Source organism: Tauraco erythrolophus, chromosome 2, assembly GCF_009769465.1.
Source record: "Tauraco erythrolophus isolate bTauEry1 chromosome 2, bTauEry1.pri, whole genome shotgun sequence".
Lineage (NCBI taxonomy): Eukaryota > Metazoa > Chordata > Aves > Musophagiformes > Musophagidae > Tauraco > Tauraco erythrolophus.
The window spans coordinates 131,823,880-131,847,621 of NC_141466.1; the positions used below are offsets into that span (position 1 = coordinate 131,823,880).

The window sequence follows — 23,742 nt, forward strand, 5'->3', positions numbered from 1 at the left end:
AAACGGTGGTGGTTCTGCTCATGCCACACATACCAGGGAAAAAGGTCCCAGCTCTCTCTTTCTCCAGTCAGCTGGCTGCCAGCCATGCCAAGAAGAGGAAAATAGTTTTGGTTTTGGAACAGTCAGTGTACACGACTCCTCATGCTTGCTGAGGAAAGGTGGGTTTGCACAGAGCGCAGAGAGATTTCTCCGTAAACGGAGACGGTAGAGGAGGGCGAGTCCTACTCTGCTTCTCATAATTTGCACTGGTGGAAGAATGGAGAATCAGCACCGTGGGACAAAGGGAGAGGAGGGGATTTCAAAGCACTTCTGGGGTTTGTGAGTGCTGGGTCTGTCCTACGGTGCCATGGATGTGGGTTTCTTTGGTTTGAGTAACTCTTCGACTCCAAGCACTGCACTTCGTGGCTATACCAAGTACAATATCCATAAGTTTAATCAGTTGACTTCAGAATGTCATTTACTGTTTGCTAATAGATGCTGACAACAGGTCGTTGTCAATTCCTATTTGAAAAGGGTTTCTGTTTAGCTTTCATTCATTACAGACGCTGGCCCTGAACTTCGCTCCCAAGAGCCAAACATGCTGCATGCTGCAATGTGGGTTTTTTCCTTTTTACTAAGAAGCAGCACAGAAAGGGTGAGACCCACCTACTGCTCCAGCTGGATCTTTTCCTTTTCAAAATACGTTGCGGAAGAGTTGTATTTGCTGGTATCTCCTTATGTTCGTTTCATGTTTCCCCTTTGGGCATCCAATAGGATGGCATTGGTCTGATTTTGCCACAGCAGAGCTCATTCCTTTTCAGAGCACGTTTCAAACGCGCTGTCCCGTGTGTTGTACACAGATGTTCTGCGTTCTGTGACGTGCTGATAAGTCATTTGGGTTTGCTCGTCTTATGAGCGAGTCCAGATTGTGCTGGATGGTTCTCTCACCTAGTGTTTATCTGCTGTCCCAGTCTGTTGATTTTCCTTGAATGTGAAAATTAGATCAGCTGAATTTTTTTCATTTTTTCAAATACAAGAAACGAAATTGCCAAGTGGCACTAAGTGACGCCAAGGGCTATGCAGAGGTAGCACCGAATTCGTTTGAAATGGGTCAGGGTGATTATGTCAAGTAAAACTTTCCTAAGTCTGAATAATAACACACAGAACTTTATTCGTCAGAGATTTATGATAACAGCATTTAGGTGAAGCTCACAGCAATTATTTAAAAGTGGAGACTGACACGCTCAGCTGGCTCTGTCACGATTGTCTGGTTGTATGTGTTAATCTGTAATTATAAAAGCTTTTAAAGTCTGATCTCTTCCACCAGTTACTTAAACCACATGCTGTAGCAGCGTGGATTTTCAATTGCATCTCTCAGATGGCTACATTAAGTACATCTTTAATCTTTTCTTGCTAAACCACAGAAAGAAGCTGTTACCTGTGCGCTGCCATGGTCCACGTTTTCTCACGTGTACCCAGTGTGTGTTCCCCTCTTCAGCTGCACTAGAGCTGAGAATCTGAACCACATCCTTCCCTTGGAGTGGCATCACCTGGCGCTGCGATAATCTCCAAAAGCCAGTGAGGACATGCAGCGTGACTCGAGCTGTTCTTCCTTTCAGGTGACATCCACAGCATTTTGAGAAACGCTGGAAATAGCTGAAGAAATTCAAGCACCCAGGAAGAAGCAGCTGTTCACCAGCGCCCAGGTCGCAGCCCTTGGGATAACAGATTCTTTTCTGGGACAGGATAACGTGCGTGCTACAAACCCGTTCGTGACCCCTCCCGGGACTGATCCGAGACCAACCCCCAGTGCAACACAGCAGCCTTTGCAGAAGGTAAACACAAACACTTTTATTTGACCGCAGAACTTTACTCGTTCGTGTCTCATTCCATCTCGTACGTGTCCTGAGCGGGTCCGTTCTCTGCTCTTACAAGTGGCTCGTTGGTTGTCTTTAAGACAGCTGCTAGCTGACGCCAGAACATCTTCTGTTTGTGTTCCTCAGGGCTCCACCTCAAGTAGGTTTTTCTTTTCAGCAGTTTCCTGAGTTTGCTGAACTTCTGCGGCACGCTGTTGGGCGGGAGGTCTTCCAGCACGATCATGATGAGGGAATCCTGATTTTCATTCAGGACCCGGTGTTCGGCAAAGTACAGTTCATACTGACACCAGCAGCTGTTGACAAAGCTGGGAGAGAGAACAAAAAGGACTTTATGGCTGTTCTCTATGCAGTAAAAAATGTTACCAAGCACAGGATGCCCCGGTTTGAAATCCCTCTCGTGGTAACATATCTTGAAACCGTCAGTTTCCAGTTTTTGCAGGAGGTTCTCTTTCGTCCAGTTTGCATCTTGTTCGCTGTACGAAACGAAGGCGTCGAAGGGTTTGTTTTCTGGCCTCTTCTCGTACTGCTTCCTCTTGGCCATACACCAGTACCAGCCCATTCGCACGTACCACAGCCCGTCGAACCGCCAGCATAGGCCCGTTAGCACCAGCACCACCAGGATGGCCACGCAAGCTGTGATGGCCATCTGGATGCCCAGGGAGCAGCGCAGGAGCGTGAGGTTACTGCTCTCCACCAAGGAGCCCCTCCTGTCCGGTGGGAAGCTGCACCTGAGGTTTCCTTTCCCGTTTATCCGCAAACGTGGGTTGCGGATATACACGTTCACAAACCAGTACAAGTCACAGTTACAAAAAAAATGTTTGCCTTGGACAGTCAAAACGCTCAAGCTCGTTAACTGGCCGAAAGTGTCCTCCACAATGGTAGTGATGGCGTTGTCGCTGATGTCTAACTCGGTCAGGGAAGCTGGGAGAGAGCCACGCTGTAGAAAGGAGATCTTATTCCCTGATAAATTAAAATATTTCAGCGCTGGAAGAGATTTCCCAAAGTGGTCAGGGAGTTCTGAAATGAGGTTGTGACTACTGTCCAGAATAGCGAGGGCAGAAAGGTGGCTGGCAGCTTCCAGTCTGGAGATGAGGTTTCCAGAAACATTAAGATACTCCAGTTTCTCCAGGGTGTCCGTTAGTGACAACGTGTTCAACTTGTTTTTACTGATATCACATCTTGTTAAAGTCAGCGGGAAATACTCAGGGTGCATATCTGTGATTTTATTGTTTTGAATAGTAAATATTGTCAAGTTGCAGAGAGATTTAAACCTCGGGGGTATTATTTTGATATCACTGTTGCTGATGTCGAGATGCTGCAGGGAGGTAGGTAAGTCAGGAAGCACAGAAATCCGGTTGCTGCTGAGATCCAAAATAATAATTCTTCCATTCTGCCGGCAAACCATTCTGGGAGTTCTACGATGGAGCAGTTGGAGGCTTCCAGGCGTTTCACTTTCTTCGGAAGGCTTTCGATGGGCGTACCAGCCTGGTTTCTGACAAATGAAATGGCATTGATGTGCACCCCTCCAGAGGGAGGTTTGGCAGGTGCATTAGTGATTGCTGGACGTACAGTATATATGAAGTGATTTCCGTGAACGTACATGTTTTCCAAGTTCATCATTTTTTTAGCAAAATTTTGGGGTATTTGACTTATGTTGGTGAAGGACAAATCAATTACCTTGATGGTCGAAGGGAGACACAGCGTATCCAAGCTGTTTATGGGATTGTTGCTAATATTTAAAAACACAAGCTTGCTGAATGGGAACTTACAGATGGCCTCAACGTCTTGAGTGTTGATTGTTATTTTGTTGGAACTGGCATCCACAGACTGCAGGTTTGTCATTGGCAAAAACAGGATGAACAGCGACAGAAGATCCATTTCCAGGTCACTGTGACTAATGTCAAGCTCCAAAATTCCATCCAGCTGAGCTTGGCAGTGATCTGGATCGAGTTTTAACCCCAGCTCAGCCTCAGAGAGTTTGCGATTGGACAGATCAAGTATCCCATTTATTGGTGCTCTGCAGAAATTAGACTTTAACGTGGTCGTTGGAGAGACTGTTACGTTTTTCTCTGCTCTTTGAAGATTCTCTGTACTTCGCCTGAGCCTCAGATTAATGTTTTGCAGGACAGAGGGACCTCTCGAATGTGGCAGCTCCTCGGCGGATGCAGAGGGCTCCGGAGCAGCCTCTGAGGATTCGTCGAAATACTTATAAAGCTGCAAAGACCCTGAGGCTTCGCTGGTGGGTAAGAGCTTCAGGTGGGGTGGAAGACCCAAAACAAGCAGTTTCTTATCATTAAATGATAAATTGAGAGAAACCAGGCTGAGCAGCCTCTCAAACGCACCAGGTTCAACGTCCTTGATCCGGTTGTAGGAAAGGTCTAAAACTTCCAGCGTGTCAAAACCTTCCAAGTCTCTCTGGGTTATTTTTTCAATTACGTTATGTGAGAAATTGAGAGCCCTTGCTCTTTTTGGAGCTTGTGCTTCTGATACAGAGGAAAGGTTTAAGTAGGAATAGTTATAAAACGGGAAGGCATGGGCTGTAGGTGTTCTCAGAGTTAGGAATCCATTTGTTCTGCTGAATAAGAAAGAAATGAAGTAGAAGTGAAGGCTTCCGATAAGGATCCTCATCCTGCAGGAAAGAAATGTAAAATCCATCATTATAATACGCTCTGTGTTAATGAATACCCTTAAAAAAAAGTAAAGCCTAGTTTACTTGGAATTGTTTCATTAGTTGTATCTATGAATCCCTTTTTATCTACATAAATACATCGTCCTTCATCATTATTTTCAAGAGGCAATGCTAAAAGATGGTGTCAGAGAATGATCTGAAGGAGAACACTATGCATTTCAGATGATTTGTAGATAAAGTCTGAATGTTTTTTCTATTTTTTTAATATTGTTTTTTTTGACATTCCTTCCTCCCTCCCCCCCCACCCCAGGCAGGCAGCGAGCAGCCTTTGCAGCAGCATTTTTCCATTGCATCATCTGAACTGCACTTTTGTAACCGCTGCTTGTGACTCGGGTTTTACATCTCTCGTCCCGGCACGCAACCCCCGGGTAAGTCTGACCCGTCCATGACCAGTTCAGCCACTTCAGGAGCGTGTTCAGGAGTAACACGGCAGGGAGCAACATCCAACTGTGCCACCACCTGTCTTCCTGGGATCTCATCCCCTTGGTGGTTTGCTGTCTGCTGAGATTTCACCAGTGACCATTTGTTTAGCCTTACCTGCGGGAGCGAGGAGAAGAGTGAGGACTTCAGAGGCTTGTACGAGGCAGCCTGCACCAGGAGAGGTCACTGCCTGTGCACTGCTCACCTTTGGAGACTTCCCATCGCCTGGGAGCGTCGCTGCCTGGCTCCTCTCCTGCCCCGGCTCTGGCTATCACGATTTTCCCGACGCTACGGTCCGAGTATTACATTTATTACCTGAAAACGCAGGTGCAGCCCTTCAGGTGAGCGACTCGGTGTTACCTCAGTGCCCTTTGCCGCCCGCCAGACTTGAACCATCCAGCTGAACTGAAGAGAAGGGACCCCAAGGACTTCCCTGCTCTGTGCCCCAGACCCTCCGCTGCCAGCCGGACCCACTGCAGCAGCGGGGTAAGCGACCCCGGGGCAATAAAAGTGTTGCAGATTTGAGGCTGGCAGAAGCTAACAGCCCCTCCCCGTCCCTCTTCCCCTCTGGTACCCGCTCTCCTCAACGCTGCTCCCCGGCTGGCACCGACCGCTGCCTTTTGTAGCCCCGGGAGCGGGGCGGGTCACCCCTGGGCACCGCCTGCTCCCCGCAGAGGGAGGAGGTTTGCACCCGAGATGCTTCTCTCCGGTGAAATCCATAAATTTTTCCCTGTCGTGCTGCTACCAGCAGCTGCCCGGTCCATTCCCGAGGGGAAAAGCAAAGATTGGGAGTTGCTCATTTAAACACTTCGATGCTGCCAGCGGTGTCGTCCCAAGATATCTGCTGGCTTCGCTCCTACCGGAGCGTCGCAGGGAAAGTTGGAAGCGCCAAGCGTGGCCACAGGGTTATAGAAGTGATTTAGTGCCGGGACATCACTTGTGCGGTGTTTCCCGAGACAGGAGGTTTTCCTGTTGGGCTCCTCATGTGCAAATGGGAGTTCTGGAGCGCCAGCAGTGCCCCTGCCAAGCCAGCGGTCGTGGCTTCCGTGCACTTTAACTCGGGGGGGGGGGGGGGGGGAAGTAACAGGACATTTTCTCGGTGTTTGTCACGCTGCTGTGAAAGAGGAGCCCTTTCTTTCCAGCCAGTTCCGTTCAGGATGCCAACAGGAGGGAAGTCAACGGATTGCACAAGGTGTAGAGCTCTCTCATCTGCTCCACTTTTTCTGCTATAGAAATTTTTTTTTTTTTTCACTCTTTTGTAACTGCCAGTGACTGGAAACTGTTGTGACAGCCCAGAGGCTCCCCTGTCCAGTCCTGGGGGGCTGGAAAACCCCAAGGTTGTTTGTGCTCCCTTTCTAGTCTGACCAGGCGCTTTCCTGCTCCTGCAGGTTCTGGGAATTGCCCTGAAGTCATCCGTTCTTCAGACAGATCCGAACTTGCTTTACTAGAAGAGACAGGAAATTAAGAGCAATTCGGACGTGTCAGGAGATTCTTGCTCCTGCTTTCCACTTGAGGTGACCCCCTGTAGGCAGCCGTTGCTCCCCGAGGAGTCGTCTTTCCTTCATCCAAATACAGCTGTGCTGCTCTTGGAACGCAGCCTGCGATTCCCTCTTTGGGAAGATGGAGCAGCTGTGTTCCAGCACAGCGCCCATCAAACCACATCTCGTCGTCTGGCCGCGAGAGTAAGTCACGGTGCGAAGTGACAAAGAATATTTTTCGGTACAAGGACGGTTGTTCTACCAACTGGCAGCGCTGGTGTCGTTCTAACATCTGTTTTATCCAGCACACGTTCTGCGTATTCACTTATTGTCCTCTTTGTTTCTTTTTTTTTTGAAGGTGACCTCTGACTTTAGAGATCGTGGAGGAAGAGCAGCACACGAGGAAGGTCTGTGTGAGTGAGCAGAGGGAAGTACACGCAGCGTGGCTGAGAGCAGGACCAAGGCAGGGTTGTGGTTGCCCACAAGGACTCAGTAAAGAGATTTCGTTCCAGAAACAGGTCATCTTCCACTTGTTCACTGTCCCTCTGCAGGGGATGTTTTTGTGTGTGTGTGCTGGAAATGTAATTTAAGGGAGGAGAACTTTACCTGAGCAAGACCTGCTCAAATCCCGAGAGGATGAGAACCAGCTTTCAGGAGACCAGACCTCGAAGGGGCTTCTCTTGTTAAGGTGGGCTTACATTTGGGTGCTGGATGAAAACTGAGAGTCGTTATCTGTGTAGCTATTCAGATAAGATGTTTTTGACCAGGAAATGCACTTGTCTGCCTCTGTGCAGGGAGGTGGGATAATATCCTGCGTTTCTTTAGCACTTCAGAAAATCTTTCTGAGACTGATCATCTTATTCCAGCCCTTCTCCTAAGTGAAACTCCCCAGGGACTGTCTCGCCTCGCACATTAAGCCACTGACTCCTCTCAGCCGTGTCTATCAGCTGTGCACATGTCTTACAGAAATACTCTCTCTGCTTTTTGATCCAGTCTTGCGGCTAATTAATAATCTGTGAGTTTAAACGACAATTAAAAACGAGCTCCAGAATTAATCCCTATTGTCCGAAATCTAACGGCAGCTAGATTTGAGCAGTGCCTTCGAGTGGAAACGCAAATAAAGACGTAGCAATAACGACGTGACTCTCATCTGCTACAGCAAATTCTGATTTAATTTCCCGCCGTTCCGTCCGCAGGGCTGGGCAACTGGGCAAGGAGCGAGCGCTGCCGTTGTCCCTGGCCGGGGTCGTGTGGCAGGAGCCCACCAGTGAGTTTGAAGTTCTAACCATTTCCGTGCAGGTGAGTTGGGTTTGTTTAGTGCTTGTTGTTTGTTCTTTCTGTGTGGGCAAATCCTGTGCTCTGGGACCTAAACCAGCTCGTTCTTTGAACTCTTCTCATAGACGTAAATACCTCAGGTAAGTGGCATGTTTCACTTTCCCAAATCCACTTTCCTTTGATGTATTTTGGGACTGTTCAGCCTGGAGAAGAGAAGGCTCCGGGGTGATCTTATTGCAGCCTTCCAGTACCTAAAGGGGCTACAGGAAAGCTGGAGAGGGGCTTTTTATAAGGGTGTGTAGTGACAGGACAAGGGGCAATGGATTTAAACTGACAGAGGGGAGATTTAGATTGGATATAAAGAAGAAATTTTTCCCTCTGAGGGTGGTGAGGCACTGGCACAGGTTGCCCAGGGAAGTTGTGGCTGCCCCATCCCTGGAAGTGTTCAAGGCCAGGTTGGATGAGGCTTTGGGCAACCTGGTGTAGTGGAGGGTGTCCCTGCCCATGGCAGGGGGGTTGGAACTGGATGATCTTTGAGATCCCTTCCAACCCAAACCGTTCCATGATTCTATAATTCCCTTTGCCTCGTGGCAGATGATAGCAGTACCATTGCTGCAGACTTGCTCTCTGCCATTCACTTGATTTTCCATGCTGCTGATTCCCGATGAGCACAGCTCCGGACACAACTGTAGCTCTCGGGCTGAGAAGCAAACCCGCGCAGTGTCTCGGGCAGAAATCCAAGCAGACCAGCACAGAAACCTGCAGCCCTCCAGTTCTGCTTTGTGCTTTCCCCACACCAGAAGAGGCTTTGTTTTTCCCCATTTTTGGTACTGACAGGTTCCCGCACCCCATGGCTTGTCTGGGAGAGGGTCGAAGCAGCAAATTACTCTGAATTGCATGTTTCTTTTAGATTTAAGTGCGTTAGAACATAAACTTATGGTGGATTTAGTTATTTCTAGCGGTATCAGCTCATGATCTGTCATATCCTTTGGGTTTTTTGCGTACGTATTTCCTGCTCCCCTCACCCCTGCCTGGGTGGTTCTCTCCCAAATTAGCTGTTGGTCGGGGAGAGATGAGAGAGGCTGGAAGAGAGAAGCATGTTCTTTGTCTTCGTGGATTTGTGTTTGTGTGGGTAGTTTGGACACGTGTTGCTTCCTCTGCAAGGGGAAGCAGAGGCTGAGGGATGGAGGAAACCAGGTACAGATTTCCTGGGTTTGGCAACAGTATGGGTGACTCAGAAAATGTCAAAAGTTGGCGCGAGCGGCGCTGAGTCAAAGCAGTTGTGTTTCCCCATCACGCCGGGCACTTCCCTCCTGTGCAGGGAAGCGGAATTATTTATATCCTGCAAAACAACTGGTTTTATCTTTTTCCCTGATCCAGTTACCACAGCGGAGGGTTTAGCGTGTTGTGGTTTCTCTTCCTTTCAACGTGACCTATCCCGATAGGTGCTGGGGAGGTCTGGTACCGTCGTGAAGTCAGCTTGGGGATGCTAAGGTTGAACGTGCGTTTGGTTTTTCTCACTGTGTGTTGACTTGAGAAACCTCTTTTTGCTGCTGTGGATCTGAATGAGTGACACCTGTGGCAGTCCAGATCTGGGATTAAGGCAGCTGGAGGAGCTGCTGCTGCTGGAATGCTCACCTGAAGCTGGTAGGCAGCAAGGCGGGGAGCCCTTCCTAATGGGAAGATTGGTCCAGTTGACTGTTCAGGCAAGTAAAAACAAAAAACTGTAGGGAAACTGAAGTTAAAGATCTAACATCGGGAGAACATGGCTTTTAGTCTTTTCTCTTTTGTAAAAGCTATTGGCTAAATACAGCATTAAAACTTATTTATCTAATGCTTTACAAAAAGGTTGGGGGGCCAAAAATCTGGGTAGAAGACTTCCCCCTTTCCATTTCCTCCGTCACGTTGCTAAGCCGTTAGAAATCAGGACATGATCAGGAACAATGACTTGGAATTTAAATGCTGTGTCATGCTGCTGCTGCTGTTTTGGTTTTCTACTCTTATGAGACAATAAAATAGGTTTTATTGCAACAGTCTAGCAGTTTAAGTTGGTATTTTGGGTAGTATTCAACGAGTCATATGCGAAATGGTTGGCGGATTTCCGTCTGACGTCAGTTACGAAATTCCTGTACCTTGCACAGGAGCTTTAGAAAAGAGGAACCTTAGGGGGCTTACACAGACACCACGCTGAACATACACCACTTAAAATATACTGGAAATCTGCTTGAGATACTGCTGTTAAGTAATATTTCCATTATCTTCTAGGGAAGTATATTGCCAGCAGACTAAAACTTCATGTGCCTGCACCAAAAATCTTATTTGCGAGGTAGGAATGCTGCCAGAAAATGGACCTCCAGCCTGGCAGTGCCCTGAGAAGGAAACAACTCAGGCACACACACAACACACAGGGCTCAGTATAGACACGTGCAAGTCCCCAAGTCTCCCTAATAGTGACAACTCTGCCCCAAAAAACGCCGATTGTAGGTCACCAGTATCATCCCTTAGCATCCTTAGAAGGAAAACAGCAAATCTGAGATATGGCAGTAAGAAAGAATGTTCAGGAAAATAAATACATGAAAAACTCTACAATGTTAATATTAAAAAAAAAAAAAAAAGTGTCCTGGAAAGCAGCCCGGGCTGAGGGAAGGGGAGGGAGGACTGTGGTGGTAATTCAGTTCCAGGCAACCCCACGGAGGTGACGGTTGTGTTTGGACACAGTCAGGGCAGTAGATGATGCGCTGCTGCGCCAGAAGCGTCGGCTTCACCCTGGTGGCAGTCGGACTCCTCCCGTGAAGCTGGACCTTGGTTATTTTGCCTTTTTGAAGTTGGTAATTTAGACCCTAACGATGGCGACGGCTGTAGAACGTGTCACACGCGAGCCAAACAGGAAGTGCAAGACAAGATTTTTAATCATGAAAAGTTTGTCGATAAGCTCTTATATACACATAGTTATACACAAAGTGGTTGGCGAGTCCCTCATCCTGTAGAATTCTGCTGGTGAGGTTGGTTGGCCGAAAGCTTCCCTCTGCCTCTGTCATCTCCCAGAGGGGATGTTCACATGGGAAACACCAGCTGGGTTGGCGACAGGCACCGTGGGCTTCAGCTGGGCACCGAAAGGAGCCCGTGTTCATCTGCTGTGTCCAGAATTTTACAGATGACTGGAGACTCCACCTTGAACAGAAGGGATCCAAAGATTAAAGGCTGTGAAACCACTGATAAACTTTTCTAAGAGGTATCAACAGTAACCATGCGATTACACAGATGGCAAGGGGCACGGTGCTCCAGCATCGCTCTGTAAAATTTAGCGAGCGCTTTTTACCTTCAGGGATGACCTCTGTGGCGCAGTAACGAGGTAACCACTGTAATTAGTGACAACTCTCCTTTCTCTAAGCCAGTGCCACTGAACAAAGCGCCCTGCTCGTTTAGCTGCTCCGTATCCGGGCTAACGTACACTACAGGAATCTTTTGTGAAGGGCCACGGGAAGGAAGGGGCTGCTTTAAATGTACACCTGGAGACGTCCTCTAGCAGGTGGCACCTGATCTGAGGGAATCCAAGCATGTCTTTACGTACCCCAAGGATGTATTGGCAAGAATGAGGCTCTAACATGTATATGGTCACGGCGTGAGGGGAATCGGACTCTTTACATCTGAAAACAGAAGAGAAATGTTGCAGTGTTGAGCATGCAACAAGCACAGAACTAACCCATCTCCTTCCCTAGTACCTATGGATTTCTCCTAAGCTAACAGTCCTTGTTTTCTGAGGACAGCAGAGGCTTTCCCTGCAGAGACACAAAACTAAAAAAGTTTACTAAAAAGTTCACTTACTTCAATTTCACAGTCACCTGCCTCGGCTTGTCTGTTAAGTCACAAACATCTCCATTTCCATAGAAATGAGACACCATCCTGCCACAAAAGAACAGAATGGAAAAGCTTGGAAACATTGAACACAATTCTTAAGCACATGGCTAACTTGTGTGATACAGTATCTCATAATTCTTCAAATATTTAATTAATCTACAAAACAAACAAGTCATGTTACTGCCGAAGGAAACAGTTGTTCACTCTTGGAAGACTTTTCTCTGCATCATATCCGAAGTGTTGAATTACATTTTCTGGTGCTGTGTGTGTATTGGCAGGCGGTAGGGAGGGGAAGAAATACACACGCCCTGCTCTCCTATCGGTCTGTAAACTGAGCATTCATGCACTACAGAAGCAGGCCCTGGCATTTATTCCGCTCTGTCCCCAGTATGAGAGCAGGAGCAGACAGCTGGAGCAGTGGTCCCAGTGGCTGGAGCCGTACCTGACTGTCTGCGTGCCGTCTTCTCTGAGATAGTAGGTTCTGGCAGCGTTCTTCCTGGCCCATTCCATGTGTTCCTCCTTGTTCCAGGTACCCACGACCACAGAAGTCTTGCCACTTTCCTTATCCTAAAAAAGGACAAGCTGATAATTACCTTGGATTTTAAGATCAGCAGAGAGGATGTTTGAATGACACGTAGAATGTCATTTCTAGAGCAAGGCTGCTGCTGTCAGCGTGATGTCTTCTTGCATTTGGGACAAACTGTGATTGATCTTGTGTTGCAGTCGAGTTGATGGTCTCTTCGGAACAGCCACAGAGGCTGTGTGAGCTGATCCAAGCATTTCAATGAGGAGAAGAGCATTCCCACAGGAAAACCCACATTTTTTCAGCTTTTGTTATCACCATGCTCTATCTGACACTGTACCTGCATCCCCCTGCATAAACTTAGGCAGCACATGGAGAATTTCTTTTCTGAAATCCACCTTCTTAAATTCAAGATGTTGATCAGCCAAAAAAAGGATGTTTCAGGTTTTTTTCCCCAAGCAGGGACAGTTCTCTAACCCTTTTTCCCCTCACACCCACAGCCACCTAGTGACAGAAGATAAAACCGTTCAAACGTACCTCATGATACTGATGAACGTATTTGCCGTAGCAGAACTCGTACTTCCACCAACCAACACCCTGGGGAGAGGTATCACCTCAGCGTTAAAACCTCCAAACCAACCCAAAATCCCCAAAACAACCACGTCCATTCCCCTCCAGACCCTAAACCACTGGCTATTTTAGCTGTAAAACTCCATGTCTGTTACTCAGACGTGTCGATTCGAGGTTTGCATTGAGAGAGAATCTCTTAGAGTAACAGCAAGGGAATTCCATCTATTCCCAGATGAGTGTAAGCAAAGAGCATCTAATTTTTTCATGTAGAATCTTGGAAGAGCCACATCAGGCTAAATTCCTTAAACTATTTGTATACCCCCTATTCGTCTTTTAAAGAAACATTTTCCTCTTTCAAAGATAGACAAAACTTCAGATGCATTTTCTCTGCTGGCTGTTCTCTCCATAAATTCTATCAGATTTTTTTTTTCTTCTCATTAACAAAATGAGCACTCACCTTCCCTGTATGAATGCAGGGAAAGGCAATTATTACGTGTGTGAGGATGCAACTAGCAGAGGTCACGGAAAAACTAAACACATACATCAACTCCTGAGTGCAATTAAGGAGTAGCTGTTTTATTACACATAGCTTTATTCTCACCCCATGGAAGCAGTAGGAACCACTAAGAAATTCCTTTATAAGCTGGTCATCGGTCAGTTTGGAGATGTGGGTTGTTCCCACAGTTAATAGTTGATGGCTTCCAACAGCAACAGGCTTGTGAATGGAAGAAAGTTTCTCTTCTTTTGTTGAATGCATTTCTTCCTGAAATTGAAGTACACACAAACAGAGACACAAAAATATACACCTGGTTAGATTTTGTGTGTCCCTTGCAAAGCCTTACAAACTAGATGGGGTTACTTGGTGTGAGGTGAAGTAGGCTGAGGGAAAATGTAGTGAAAACAAACTGTTTTCACTGTCTTCAGCATAGCTGAAAGAGATGGAAAGTCAAAAACTTAACACGTTTGTAAACTGCAGGTGAAGAAGGCTAGAAAAGTGTTAAATTAGTGGCCCAAACTTCCTTGCTTTGTTTTCCTTCCAAGTAAGGTAAGTTACAGATGGGTTCGACAAGCTCAAGGACTGTTTGAAAGACTGACGTGGTCTTACGAAGTTGGGTAAGAGAATTTATTCCATGGAACTGAAAGCTGTGTGCGTTACAGCAGGGAAAACAAGTATTTTTCTATTTAAAATTAAAGCAATCCTACCTCTTTAACCCTTCTAAAAGGCATCTTCATCATTTCTTGCTGTTTCTCCAGCTGTTCCAGATTATGGGGTTTAAGTGGGGATCCTGGCAAAGACTGGCAAAAGATGTCGTTCACAGGGGAAGCCCTGAACCTGCCCAAACAAGTCAAGAATACAGCACTTATTAGGCTCTGAGGTAAAAACATCCTTTTTTATTGCTCTGAGTTGCTGACTGAGCTGGGCTGAGGTGTGTGGCCTTTTTCCTTGCGCTTGCAGCACCTCAGCCAAAGGCTACACTGTTCTTACCACTGATGCAAACATGCTTTTGCCCAGCGTGGGCTCGCTCCTGACGCTGCCGGAGGACTGGCAGTGTCATCTAACTCCTCTGCTTCATAAGGAAAAAGTTGCAGATGGAAAGGCAAACCGCATGGCACGGGTGCCACACGTGCAGTGTGAAGGCTCTGCCAAAGCCCCTTGGGAGCTGGGAGACAGCAAAGGTTAAACTCCACAGAGGCAGGTCCTCTATAATTAAAATAATACGTTCTTATATTTCTGTGACACGTGTGGCTCTTCATGCTGCATCTACACCTTTATTCCTTTATCACCCTCTTCAGGAGGGTGCAAAACCAGCTTATTTCAGGAAGCAAAAAGATGAAGCAGGGTGTAACAGCTTTGTCCTTAGTTTCCACAAACAAAGGCCTCATTGAAACACCAAATAAGCCTGAACAGAAAACAGCAAAGGAAAGTGAAGAACAAAGTGTAAATCATAAAGCATTTGTTTAGTTTTCCTCGCTTGTCTCACTGAAAAAGGTGCTCGTTAGGGAAAGCTTATTTACAAAACATGCAGGTACTGCTTCAGAGGCAAGAGGGCTTTTTGGGATGTCCTCCTGGGAAGAGTCTGTAATAACCAGTAGCTGTATAATAATCACCACTTTGGTAAAAAGAATCTGAAAACATTTCCTAAATAGTAACTACGCTCTTAAGTAAGTCCTGTACCAAAGAAGCCTAGTTTGATCTTTATTTTATTTAAACATTAATAGTTACAGTAGACAAATGCTATTTTTCACTGCCTTCCTCCCTGTCCCCAGTTGCCAGCACTTTAAAAAAAGTCAAATTGCACCCAAATAAGAACAACAACTGGAACTAAAGGATATACTCTTGCTAAGTTAACCCAAGTGTGTTACTGGATAAGGTAATGGATGTAGAGGAGAGGCGCTGGTGGCTGAGGCACTGCTCAGTGCTGTTTCAGAGAACACAGAACAGGAAAAGCACACCTGAAAACTGAGCTTGGTTTGTTCCCACCTCTGCTGACGCCCAGCAGAGTTTCCAGCCTATCTCCAACTATCTTTATTTACTAAGATGACGTAAGTGGGAGAATAAAGCTCTTGTATGTTTATTTTAAGTATTTCCTGCTAGTGGCCAGGAAGCCTCCCACACCTTCCCTTTGGAAGGAGATAGCAGCTCCAGCTTTTGTTCTTACCAAAGGACTGAACAATTTGCCTGTGCGCCTTCTATTCTCCTGCTCATACAGAAGCTTAAAAGACTCATGTAGTAAACAGATAACAGTGCAGTAGGTAAGTGCAACAGATAACATAGTGCTACCAAACCCTACCACTCACTTGTTCCAATGTCTGTGCTCATGGGAAATTCAGAACTCCTGTCCATTATTTCCCCTTTCATTTGTGTGTCGTGCACTTTGCAATTCTGTTTACATCCCTCGAAAGGTCAAAAATCTGTACTATCGACACTAAGGATTTCCCTTAGATGCATGGTACAACTCAGGGAGAGGGGAAAAAGAAGAGAATTGTAAACTTGATTTTTGGAAAACAACACTGAAATTGTGAATTCTTCATAAGAAAATGATTTATACAGGCGAAGGTAAGGTTATAAAGCAGATGGGAGCTCTGTAAGTTGAGAGTACTGCTGACATAAATGTTAAGCAGGGTGTCCTTAATCTGCCCGCAGCCTCAGCGCCCCACTCCGTGCTCCTCTGGAAGGACAGGGCTAGCAACTTACCTGCTGAAAAGAAAATTCTACTTTCCACCTGCTACTCATACAGATCAATCAGGAGAGACTTAGGAAATGCAAATATTGTGCAATGTACCATGAAAACTCAACTAAAACTTTACAAAACTGCACTGGCCAAAGTGACCCACCAGTGTCTGTGACAGAAGCCACAGCTGGATATGTGCCTAACACACGCAAACCGATGGCCATCTGAAGTGGTAACGTTAGCCAAAACGTCAGCACCGTACCTGTACTTAGGATGGCTGCACAACAGGGGTGTCAGGATAACCACCTCATATTCACAGGTTGTAACTTCTGCTACTGAAAGAATCTCGTGTTTAGCTTCTGGGTGACAGATGTACATCACTGTACTCGACCGGGGTAGGTTCTGTCTCAAGCTGCAAGGTGTGCCGTTTCCCATTTCTACAGGATAGTATGGAGTCATCTGCCCTTCTATGTTTTTTGTAGGTATCTAGGTGAAAGAAAGCAAAAGTTAAGAATCACAGTAAAACTCCTTTGACTCTTCTGAAATGAAAAATATTATTACTCTATACAGAGCCAGCATTACTGGATTGAAACCAGCCCCTGTGTAGTTACTTGGTGTTTCTGCAACATTTGAACACGTTCTGGTTTATCACCTCCAGCACAGCGCTGCACAAACATGCCGAGCCACGCGAGGTCTGACTGCAGAACCCAGCCCTATCTGACTGCAAAAGCAGCTGGTTTCTCTGCGCAGGCTGCCTGCTATTTCGCTTCTCAGACAGCTTGCCAGCTGAGTGCAGTGTTTCAGAAGAGCACCGAGCCAGCTGTGTTCACCCTGGAGCCTAGGAGACAGGGAGATGTGAGCAGCTTGGTCAGACTCGCCTCAGGCCTGGCCAGGCACGGCACCTTCACTCCAATGCCACAAGGAATCTAAAAACGCCGCTGCAAAGTCATCCCAATCCCTGCCCCACACCTCTCGGAATACCCAGCCTGGGTCGTTCCTTACCCAGAGTATCCCACGCCACCTGTTACTGTGGCTAACAAAGTGAATGATGCATACAAAGTTAATTCCACTTTGCTTTAAGTAAGCTCTCTTCAGACTTGTTCCTTCATGTGTTTCATCCAACTTCCACTTTAAGAAATTAATTCCCTAAACTGGTAAAAGTCCTTCTCCTGGCTCCTATCTTGGAAGCAGCTAAAGATCTGGAATACCAAAAGTTCTGTTTGTGTAAAAGCTGTGCTGGAACCCACAAACTAGACCTTTTTCTGACTGCATTTCTTGAGCTAGTAAAGGTTTTGGTGCACACATCAGGCTCTGTGCTGAAAGGCAGTGGTGCCTTCTCTGTGCTCAGGATGCTGACCCGGGGACCTGAGACCTTTCTCTCTCTCTCCTGCCTTGGTTTTCAACCCATGACACCCTGTCACAGGCCACTGACACTCTCCTCCTGAAAACTGTTCCATCATGAAGAGAGCGATGAGACATTCACGAGGTTAAAGAAGGAACATGCCAGCAGCTTTGCTCGGGCGCTCCTCAGCTGCCAGTCACTTATCTGCTCTGTATTCAGCCAAAGGTAGGAAACGAAGATATATTCTGGTCGGGTACAAAAGGCCTGACAAAAAGGGTACTTACTAGTGCCTTCCCTTTCCATCTTTCTCAAGGAAACAGAAATTTTTCCTTAAAAATTGAAAAATTCTGCCTAGGCGTTTCATTGAAGGTAACTACTGAGGAAACATAAATGGAGATAGCTGCTGCTTGCACGCCACTGAGAGGCACCCAGCAGGATTTCGGATAAACCTCTAGTCACAGCAGGTTTGGGTTACCCTGAACACCAGCCGGCTGCCTTACGTGCTCTTTCCCTTTCATGGCCAGAGATTCCACACAAACTGCAAGTTTAAATCCTCTATGGACTGAAACCAAGACAGAGTATGTACATCATAAATACTGTACAAAAAAAAAGTCAGTAAAAGACTTAACTCCCTCTGAAATAAAAAAAAAAAAGTTACACTACAAAGAACCCGGCCTTCTTTAGTTTCCAAGAGGCATAACTGCCACTGGAACAGGCCGTGTTCTAACTCAGGTCTGCTCCCCCAGCTACCTCCAAAATGCTTATCAGGCACATGTGTTTGCTGAGACCCACTGCAGCAGAACCCCCACCCTGTGCTGTGCAAACCAGCATTACAAAGGACATGTAGACAAAAATGTGGACAAAAATGTCATTTCAGAGTCAGAACGAAGGATAACTGAAAATAAGGTAGGCGTGTGTCCGTCCACGGGTCACATCTGCCACTGCTAATTCCAACCTCCAACGTGCTTCAGGTACTTCCACTGTTTTGCTATAAAGTTAAGAACTCAATTCTGAGTTTTAGGGCCTCAGCAAATGGAAAAGTTCTCTAATGGAAAAGGGAAGCACAGAGATTTATGGGATGGGTGATCAAGTCAGCTAAGAAATCTTTTAGGGATTTCGTGCTGTAGGATTTTGGGAAGCATTTCTCCCTACCCAACATGCACGAAAGTGTCATTAAAGGAACTGGGATCCCTGATGTAGCTGGAAAAATAACTATCACTAGACCAAAACGTGACTTTGTGGTTATGTGTGTTGTTTTCATAGAAGAAGAGTAATTAATCCATCTCATTTGAGTTTAAGATCAGCGTAACTTTAACGCAGATAAGTAGGAGGGCAAGCAAGTTGCCCAGCTACAATCAGTAAGCTTGCTGAGCTGGGACTGATCATCAAAAGTGACAAGAGGGCAGCTCAGAAACAGAGTTTCATTTCTTGGTACTGATTTTGGTAGAGAACTAATTATATAATCTCGTCATAGATAAATTGCCTCCACTATTGACGGCAGAAGTTAAAATAGATGTTTTTCACTTGCCTCTTTTGCACTCTCTTTTGGATTTTCCTTCTCTTCTTGATCTAGGGAATAATTAAGAATGAGGTAAGCATAAAGCACGTGAACTCGAAATAAAATGAAATTATATACAGAGAAGTTTGTATATTTTGTGTATTTGCTAGTACTTTGTGTAAAAACCGCCAGGAGTCAATTTCATGAACTTGCAGGTGCAAAAGAGGAAAGAAAGGAAATAAACAAACAGCGCCCTGGCCTCCAGAGCAAACAGAACAAGACACGAGTCAGCACAGCCTTAAACCAATTTTGAGCTCGCAGGCCAGGCCGAACCCAGCCCCAGCACCGCAGGAAGGCCAGTCAGGGCAGAAGAACACGTCACTGCTGCTGTTCTTCGAGGGGCAGCTGGCTGCTTTTTAAAGGAGGGAGTGAATGACAGGCTGGGAGAGTAAGGGGGCAAGTACTTCAGCCCACCCACTAGCCAGCCTCAGAGGGTGCACTTGTAGGAAGAAGGGAGGCCAGACCGAATGCCACAGTGAGAGTAATCGTGGTTATAGAGCAGGGTCACAAGCTGTCCCAGGTGAGAGCCTTCCAAACTGCTTCAGGAGACAGTCTGGACTCAACATCCTAAAAGACTCGGATACAATGACCTGAGGTATCACCACACATACCTTCAGCCTCACAAAAGAATTGGTAGCTCCAATTAAACATTTTATTTCCTGCATCTAGGGAGAATGAGGCATCTCTGCACGTGATCAACGACGGCACAAACAAGCACTGTGACTCAGTAAGAAAGAAACGCCAAACAATGCAGGTTCTGAAGCCATGGTTCTTTTTAGGACTGAGACACCTAACTGAAGGTCGCAGGTAGGAACCCAAAGGAATGGCATTAATAGCACTGAATCCCCTCCAAGTCTGAGGCATTCAGGTTAATCACTTTTAGGAAGAGAAAAAACAGTGGAGCCTGCCTTTTACATGCTAGCCTAGAATAAAAAAACACCCTAGATTATGTGGGGGTTTTTTTCTGTTGTTTCTATCAGCTCTGAGGAATGGACTCAGTCTGTGGATTTTTAGAGTTCTTTGGACTAATATACTGCCAAAGTGCTCACCCAGGGAAGCAGATATCGGCGGGAGCGACCACAAGAACGTCCAGCATCTACAATAATTTTTGGGCAAAAAATGTGAGTGCTCAGAAAATTAGTTATTCTAAACTGCAGTTTGAATGTGGGGCTCAGCTACCTCATTTCCACCACAGTCCCGCTTCAGGTGCTTCAGTATTTCTGAAGGTCTGTGCCAGAATCCCTAAAAAAGAGACTCTCAAACAGTTCCAAGGATCAAATCTACCTGCAAAAGCTGCAAGTGTTTGGGTTTGCAGACTGTGTTTTATCATAGAATGGCAGAGCCCAAGATGTGCCACACGCTCTGCCCTCTGCTCACAGCTTGAAATGGCAACAGGCTACATTATCGAAGTCTGGTCTGGCACATACTGGTTCTGTTTCTTACACTACGTATTTTCTTTCCCTGACACTAATTAATTATGGCAGATTAGTTAATCTAATTATTTAGATGGCATGGCAAAACTGACAGGACAGATGCAATGAAAGGAGATGAAAAGGAATTGAAAACAGTATGTTTTGTTATAAAAAAAAAGGAATAATCTACAAAATCCTGTTCTATTGCACTGGGAATCAGTTTTCTATAGCATATTTCTCAGACAGTAATAATTAAAACCCAAACAGTTAATTAGCAATGGCAAAATAAAATAATCTAAGACAAACCTGGTTCTGATAATGGGTTCTTCATCATCATATTCCCCAGATAGTATTCTTGGATGTTTATTTTCTATAATCAAAAGAAGTTAAAAGAAATTTCAGCTACCATTTTCCATACTTTTTCAAGTGTACAGGGATTCAAGTCCTCTGGTGGAGTTAATAACACATCAACATGTCACTGGAAGAAGGGGCTGAGACCAGTAAGTTGTAAGAAGCCCACCTGTCCCGTTTCCTTCTCCTCGTGATATTGACGGATGTGTTTTCCGTGGCAGACCTCGTAAGTCCAGTAAGATTCAATCTTAAAAAAAAAAAAATAAAGACTCTGTTTAGATACATCACCCTTCCAAAAAAGAAAATCCCCCCCCGAATTTTGGCTTTTGCAGCAGTGAAACGCAGCCCAAGCAGGTGGGCTTGGGCACCCTCCAAAACTACAGCACTGTGAATGGTCTCAGCGTTCCCCACACATTTTGATGAGGTTCCAAATAAACACAACAGGCAAAGTTTCCTTAAATTTGACACGGATAAAACAAAGGGAAAATATTTACATAAGATATAAAGACTAAGTCTGCCCCCAAGCCCCTGGGGCTAAGCTGCAGCGACTCAGCACAGGCTGGTTTTGGCCACTGCTGTAGATACAGGCTGTTTACCAGCTGTGCTTGACCCACTCTTCCTCCCTCCAGGACTCGTGTGGGATGTCACGGAGGGGTAAGATTTGCCCACTTTCATTCCCTCTGGTTCTCAGCACCAGCTTGCTTGGTGTCAGGCTTGTAATGCAAGACATGAGATAACAGTTGATGAAAAATTGGAAAACTTTCAGAATCTCAAGAAGCACGTTCGTTTTGGTCTTCTCACGCTTTCTGAGAAATGCTGTTCATTAGATTGTCACAAATCACGGCTTGGTTCAAGCCCACACTTTTAAATTGCTACTAGAGCAACCCAAATTATTTGAATCCTGAGATCTAAACCTTGAAATGGACTGGACTGTACACGTTCAATCAGCACTTAAATTATCAACACAGAAGTAACATACTCTATAGGAACAGCTACTTTGCTTAAAAAGAGGTTCCAGCAGTTCTCCTGGAGTAGGACCTTTGTAGTCCTTTTCTTCTTCCTAGAAGAGAAGGATATTTCATTACATTAAAAGAAAAACTAGTTTGGTTAGTTAATATTCATTTGCACTAGTAAAAAAAAAAAAAATCTTACTGAAAATTAAAAGACACAAACCTCGTTAATTCCTGCTCTGAAGGGGCAAATAAAAGTCACAAATAAAGCAGTCAAAACAGAAAAGTCTTCACCTTCTCGTGTACAAACACATGCATTTATATCCTTTTTTAATTTCAACCCCACGTTGCGCATTCGGATTTTCAACTGAGGGACACGTAACAGAGGATAAAGCTTATACTACTAGTGGCAGAAGCACCACCAGGATGGTATTTCCAGACACAGCAGAGTTATCAACCTTCATAGTTGTTTACCGGCCTGGAATTTGACAATATTACTTAAAATGCAAGAATTTCCCAAGCAACGAGAGACCTAGCAATAAACAGAACACCAGAGCAACTGTTTGCTAAACCAGGACTTCAGGGTTGTGCAGAGCTAGAGCGTAACACAGAGTGAAGGCACCTACTACGCGTTCTACACGTGATTTTCCTTTTCTGGGAGAAAAAAAAAATGAAATAAAAAGTAACGGAAAAGATCCTGGGAAGACTTGCCTACAGTTTGCAGCTACAAACGCGGCGTGGCTGGGCTCACCTCACTGCCACTGGCTATCAGCGGAAGCATACATTTGTATTTTTCCTTGTCCGCAGTGGTCATGATGATGTAGTTGTCCTCCTTGTACAGGACGCCGGCTGTAGGCTGAGAAAACAGGGAATTCACGGATTAATCAGGCGTTTCCTTCAATGCTGCTTGTTAGAAATATGCCCGAATTCGGGAGCGATGCAGTTAATCCATAGGGCAGGGGTCCAGAGCGCACCCTGGATCTTAATTACATCGCAAGACCTTTCACACTGAAGTGGTTTGTAGTGTTTGTTGGCCCTCTCCTTCCGTTTGATCCCTCTGCTTCCAGCCACATTCCCACACTCACCTCACACATTCCTAATTCTTACAAAAGACCCTTACTACAGGAAACACCTCCCCAGCCGTCACGTTTTGCAACCAGCCATTCCCACACCAGCTTCCAGGACAGATTTCCCAGGATCTTCCCAGCTGCCAGGCTCCAGCCATTCCCACATTGGCTTCTAGGACAGATTTCCCAGGATCTCCCCAAGCTCCAGCCATTCCCACGCTGACTTCCAGGACAGATTTCCCGGGATCTCCCCAGCTGTCAGACTCCAGCCATTCCCACGCTGACTTCCAGGACAGATTTCCCGGGATCTCCCCGGCTGCCCGACTCCAGCCATTCCCACGTTGGCTCCCAGGCCAGATTTCCCGGGATCTTCCCAGCTACCAGACTCCAGCCATTCCCACGCTGGCTCCCAGGACAGATTTCCCGGGATCTCCCCAAGCTCCAGCCATTCCCACGTTGGCTCCCAGGCCAGATTTCCCGGGATCTCCCCAGCTGCCAGACTCCAGCCATTCCCACGTTGGCTTCTAGGACAGATTTCCCAGGATCTCCCCAAGCTCCAGCCATTCCCACGCTGGCTACCAGGCCAGATTTCCCGGGATGCTCCCAGCTGCCAGACTCCAGCCATTCCCACGCTGGCTCCCAGGCCAGATTTCCCGGGATCTCCCCAGCTGTCAGACTCCAGTCATTCCCACGCTGGCTTCTAGGCCAGATTTCCCAGGATCTCCCCAGGCTCCAGCCATTCCCACGCTGGCTTCTAGGCCAGATTTCCCGGGATCTCCCCAGCTGCCGGGCCGCGGCCTACCGCCCACCCCCGGCCCGGTGCGTCAGAGGGCTCCGTCGGCCGGACCCACCTCCCGGGCCGCCCTTTTGGCGGTATGACCGCGAAGCCCCCTCGAGCGAGAGCCCCCTCACACGCCCCCGCCGCGGTACCGACCAGGCTGAGCTCGGTGCCGGGCCAGTTCACCCTGAAGGGAATGTCGTCGCTGAGCTGCGGGAGCGCGCGGCCGCCCTCCGCCACGGCCGCCGCCGCCAGGAAGGCGCAGAGCAGCGCCCGCGGGGCGGGCGGCCGGTGCCGGCACCCTGTCATGCCGCCCGGCGGCTCGGGGGAGCGCGGCGGGACGGCGCCGGGAGGCGGGAGGGGGGGGGCAGCGCCGCCGCCACGTCTGCTTCCGGCGGGGCGGGGCGGGGCGGGACGGGGCCGCCGAGCATCAACATCCGGG

The 23,742-nt window shown here is 46.9% G+C and overlaps 2 protein-coding genes across 2 annotated transcripts; both read right to left on the bottom strand.

The window, feature by feature from the left end:
- Positions 1–1,810: 1,810 nt before the first annotated feature.
- On the bottom strand, positions 1,811–5,534 carry LOC104373270 (toll-like receptor 2). The gene is given in 3 exon segments (XM_086631155.1): positions 1,811–3,227; positions 3,230–4,485; positions 5,083–5,534. Coding segments are annotated over 2 exon segments (2,619 nt in total). The 5' UTR covers position 4,485; positions 5,083–5,534; the 3' UTR covers positions 1,811–1,863.
- A 5,075-nt stretch (positions 5,535–10,609) lies between these two features.
- ERLEC1 (endoplasmic reticulum lectin 1) lies at positions 10,610–23,618 on the bottom strand. The gene is made up of 14 exons (XM_086631922.1): positions 23,457–23,618; positions 22,207–22,311; positions 21,485–21,565; positions 20,675–20,752; positions 20,461–20,524; positions 18,713–18,753; positions 16,105–16,328; positions 13,873–14,002; positions 13,271–13,432; positions 12,637–12,696; positions 12,019–12,143; positions 11,544–11,621; positions 11,290–11,365; positions 10,610–10,889 (listed from the first exon to the last, which is right to left on the bottom strand). The coding sequence occupies exons 1-14, from the start codon at positions 23,607–23,609 to the stop codon at positions 10,818–10,820; spliced, it is 1,449 nt and encodes a 482-aa protein (XP_086488048.1). The 5' UTR covers positions 23,610–23,618; the 3' UTR covers positions 10,610–10,817.
- Positions 23,619–23,742: the final 124 nt, after the last annotated feature.

What these genes read in the sequence shown, in the direction of transcription:
- ERLEC1 (XM_086631922.1), bottom strand. Translation starts at nt 23,609, where the DNA reads ATGACAGGGTGCCGGCACCGGCCGCCCGCCCCGCGGGCGCTGCTCTGC. An exon ending in AGGAGAAGGAAACGGGACAG is followed by an intron (nt 20,525 to 20,674) that starts GTGGGCTTCTTA and finishes TTTTGATTATAG; the next exon opens with AAAATAAACATCCAAGAATA. An exon ending in CTTGCCAATACATCCTTGGG is followed by an intron (nt 10,890 to 11,289) that starts GTACGTAAAGAC and finishes CTTCTGTTCAAG; the next exon opens with GTGGAGTCTCCAGTCATCTG.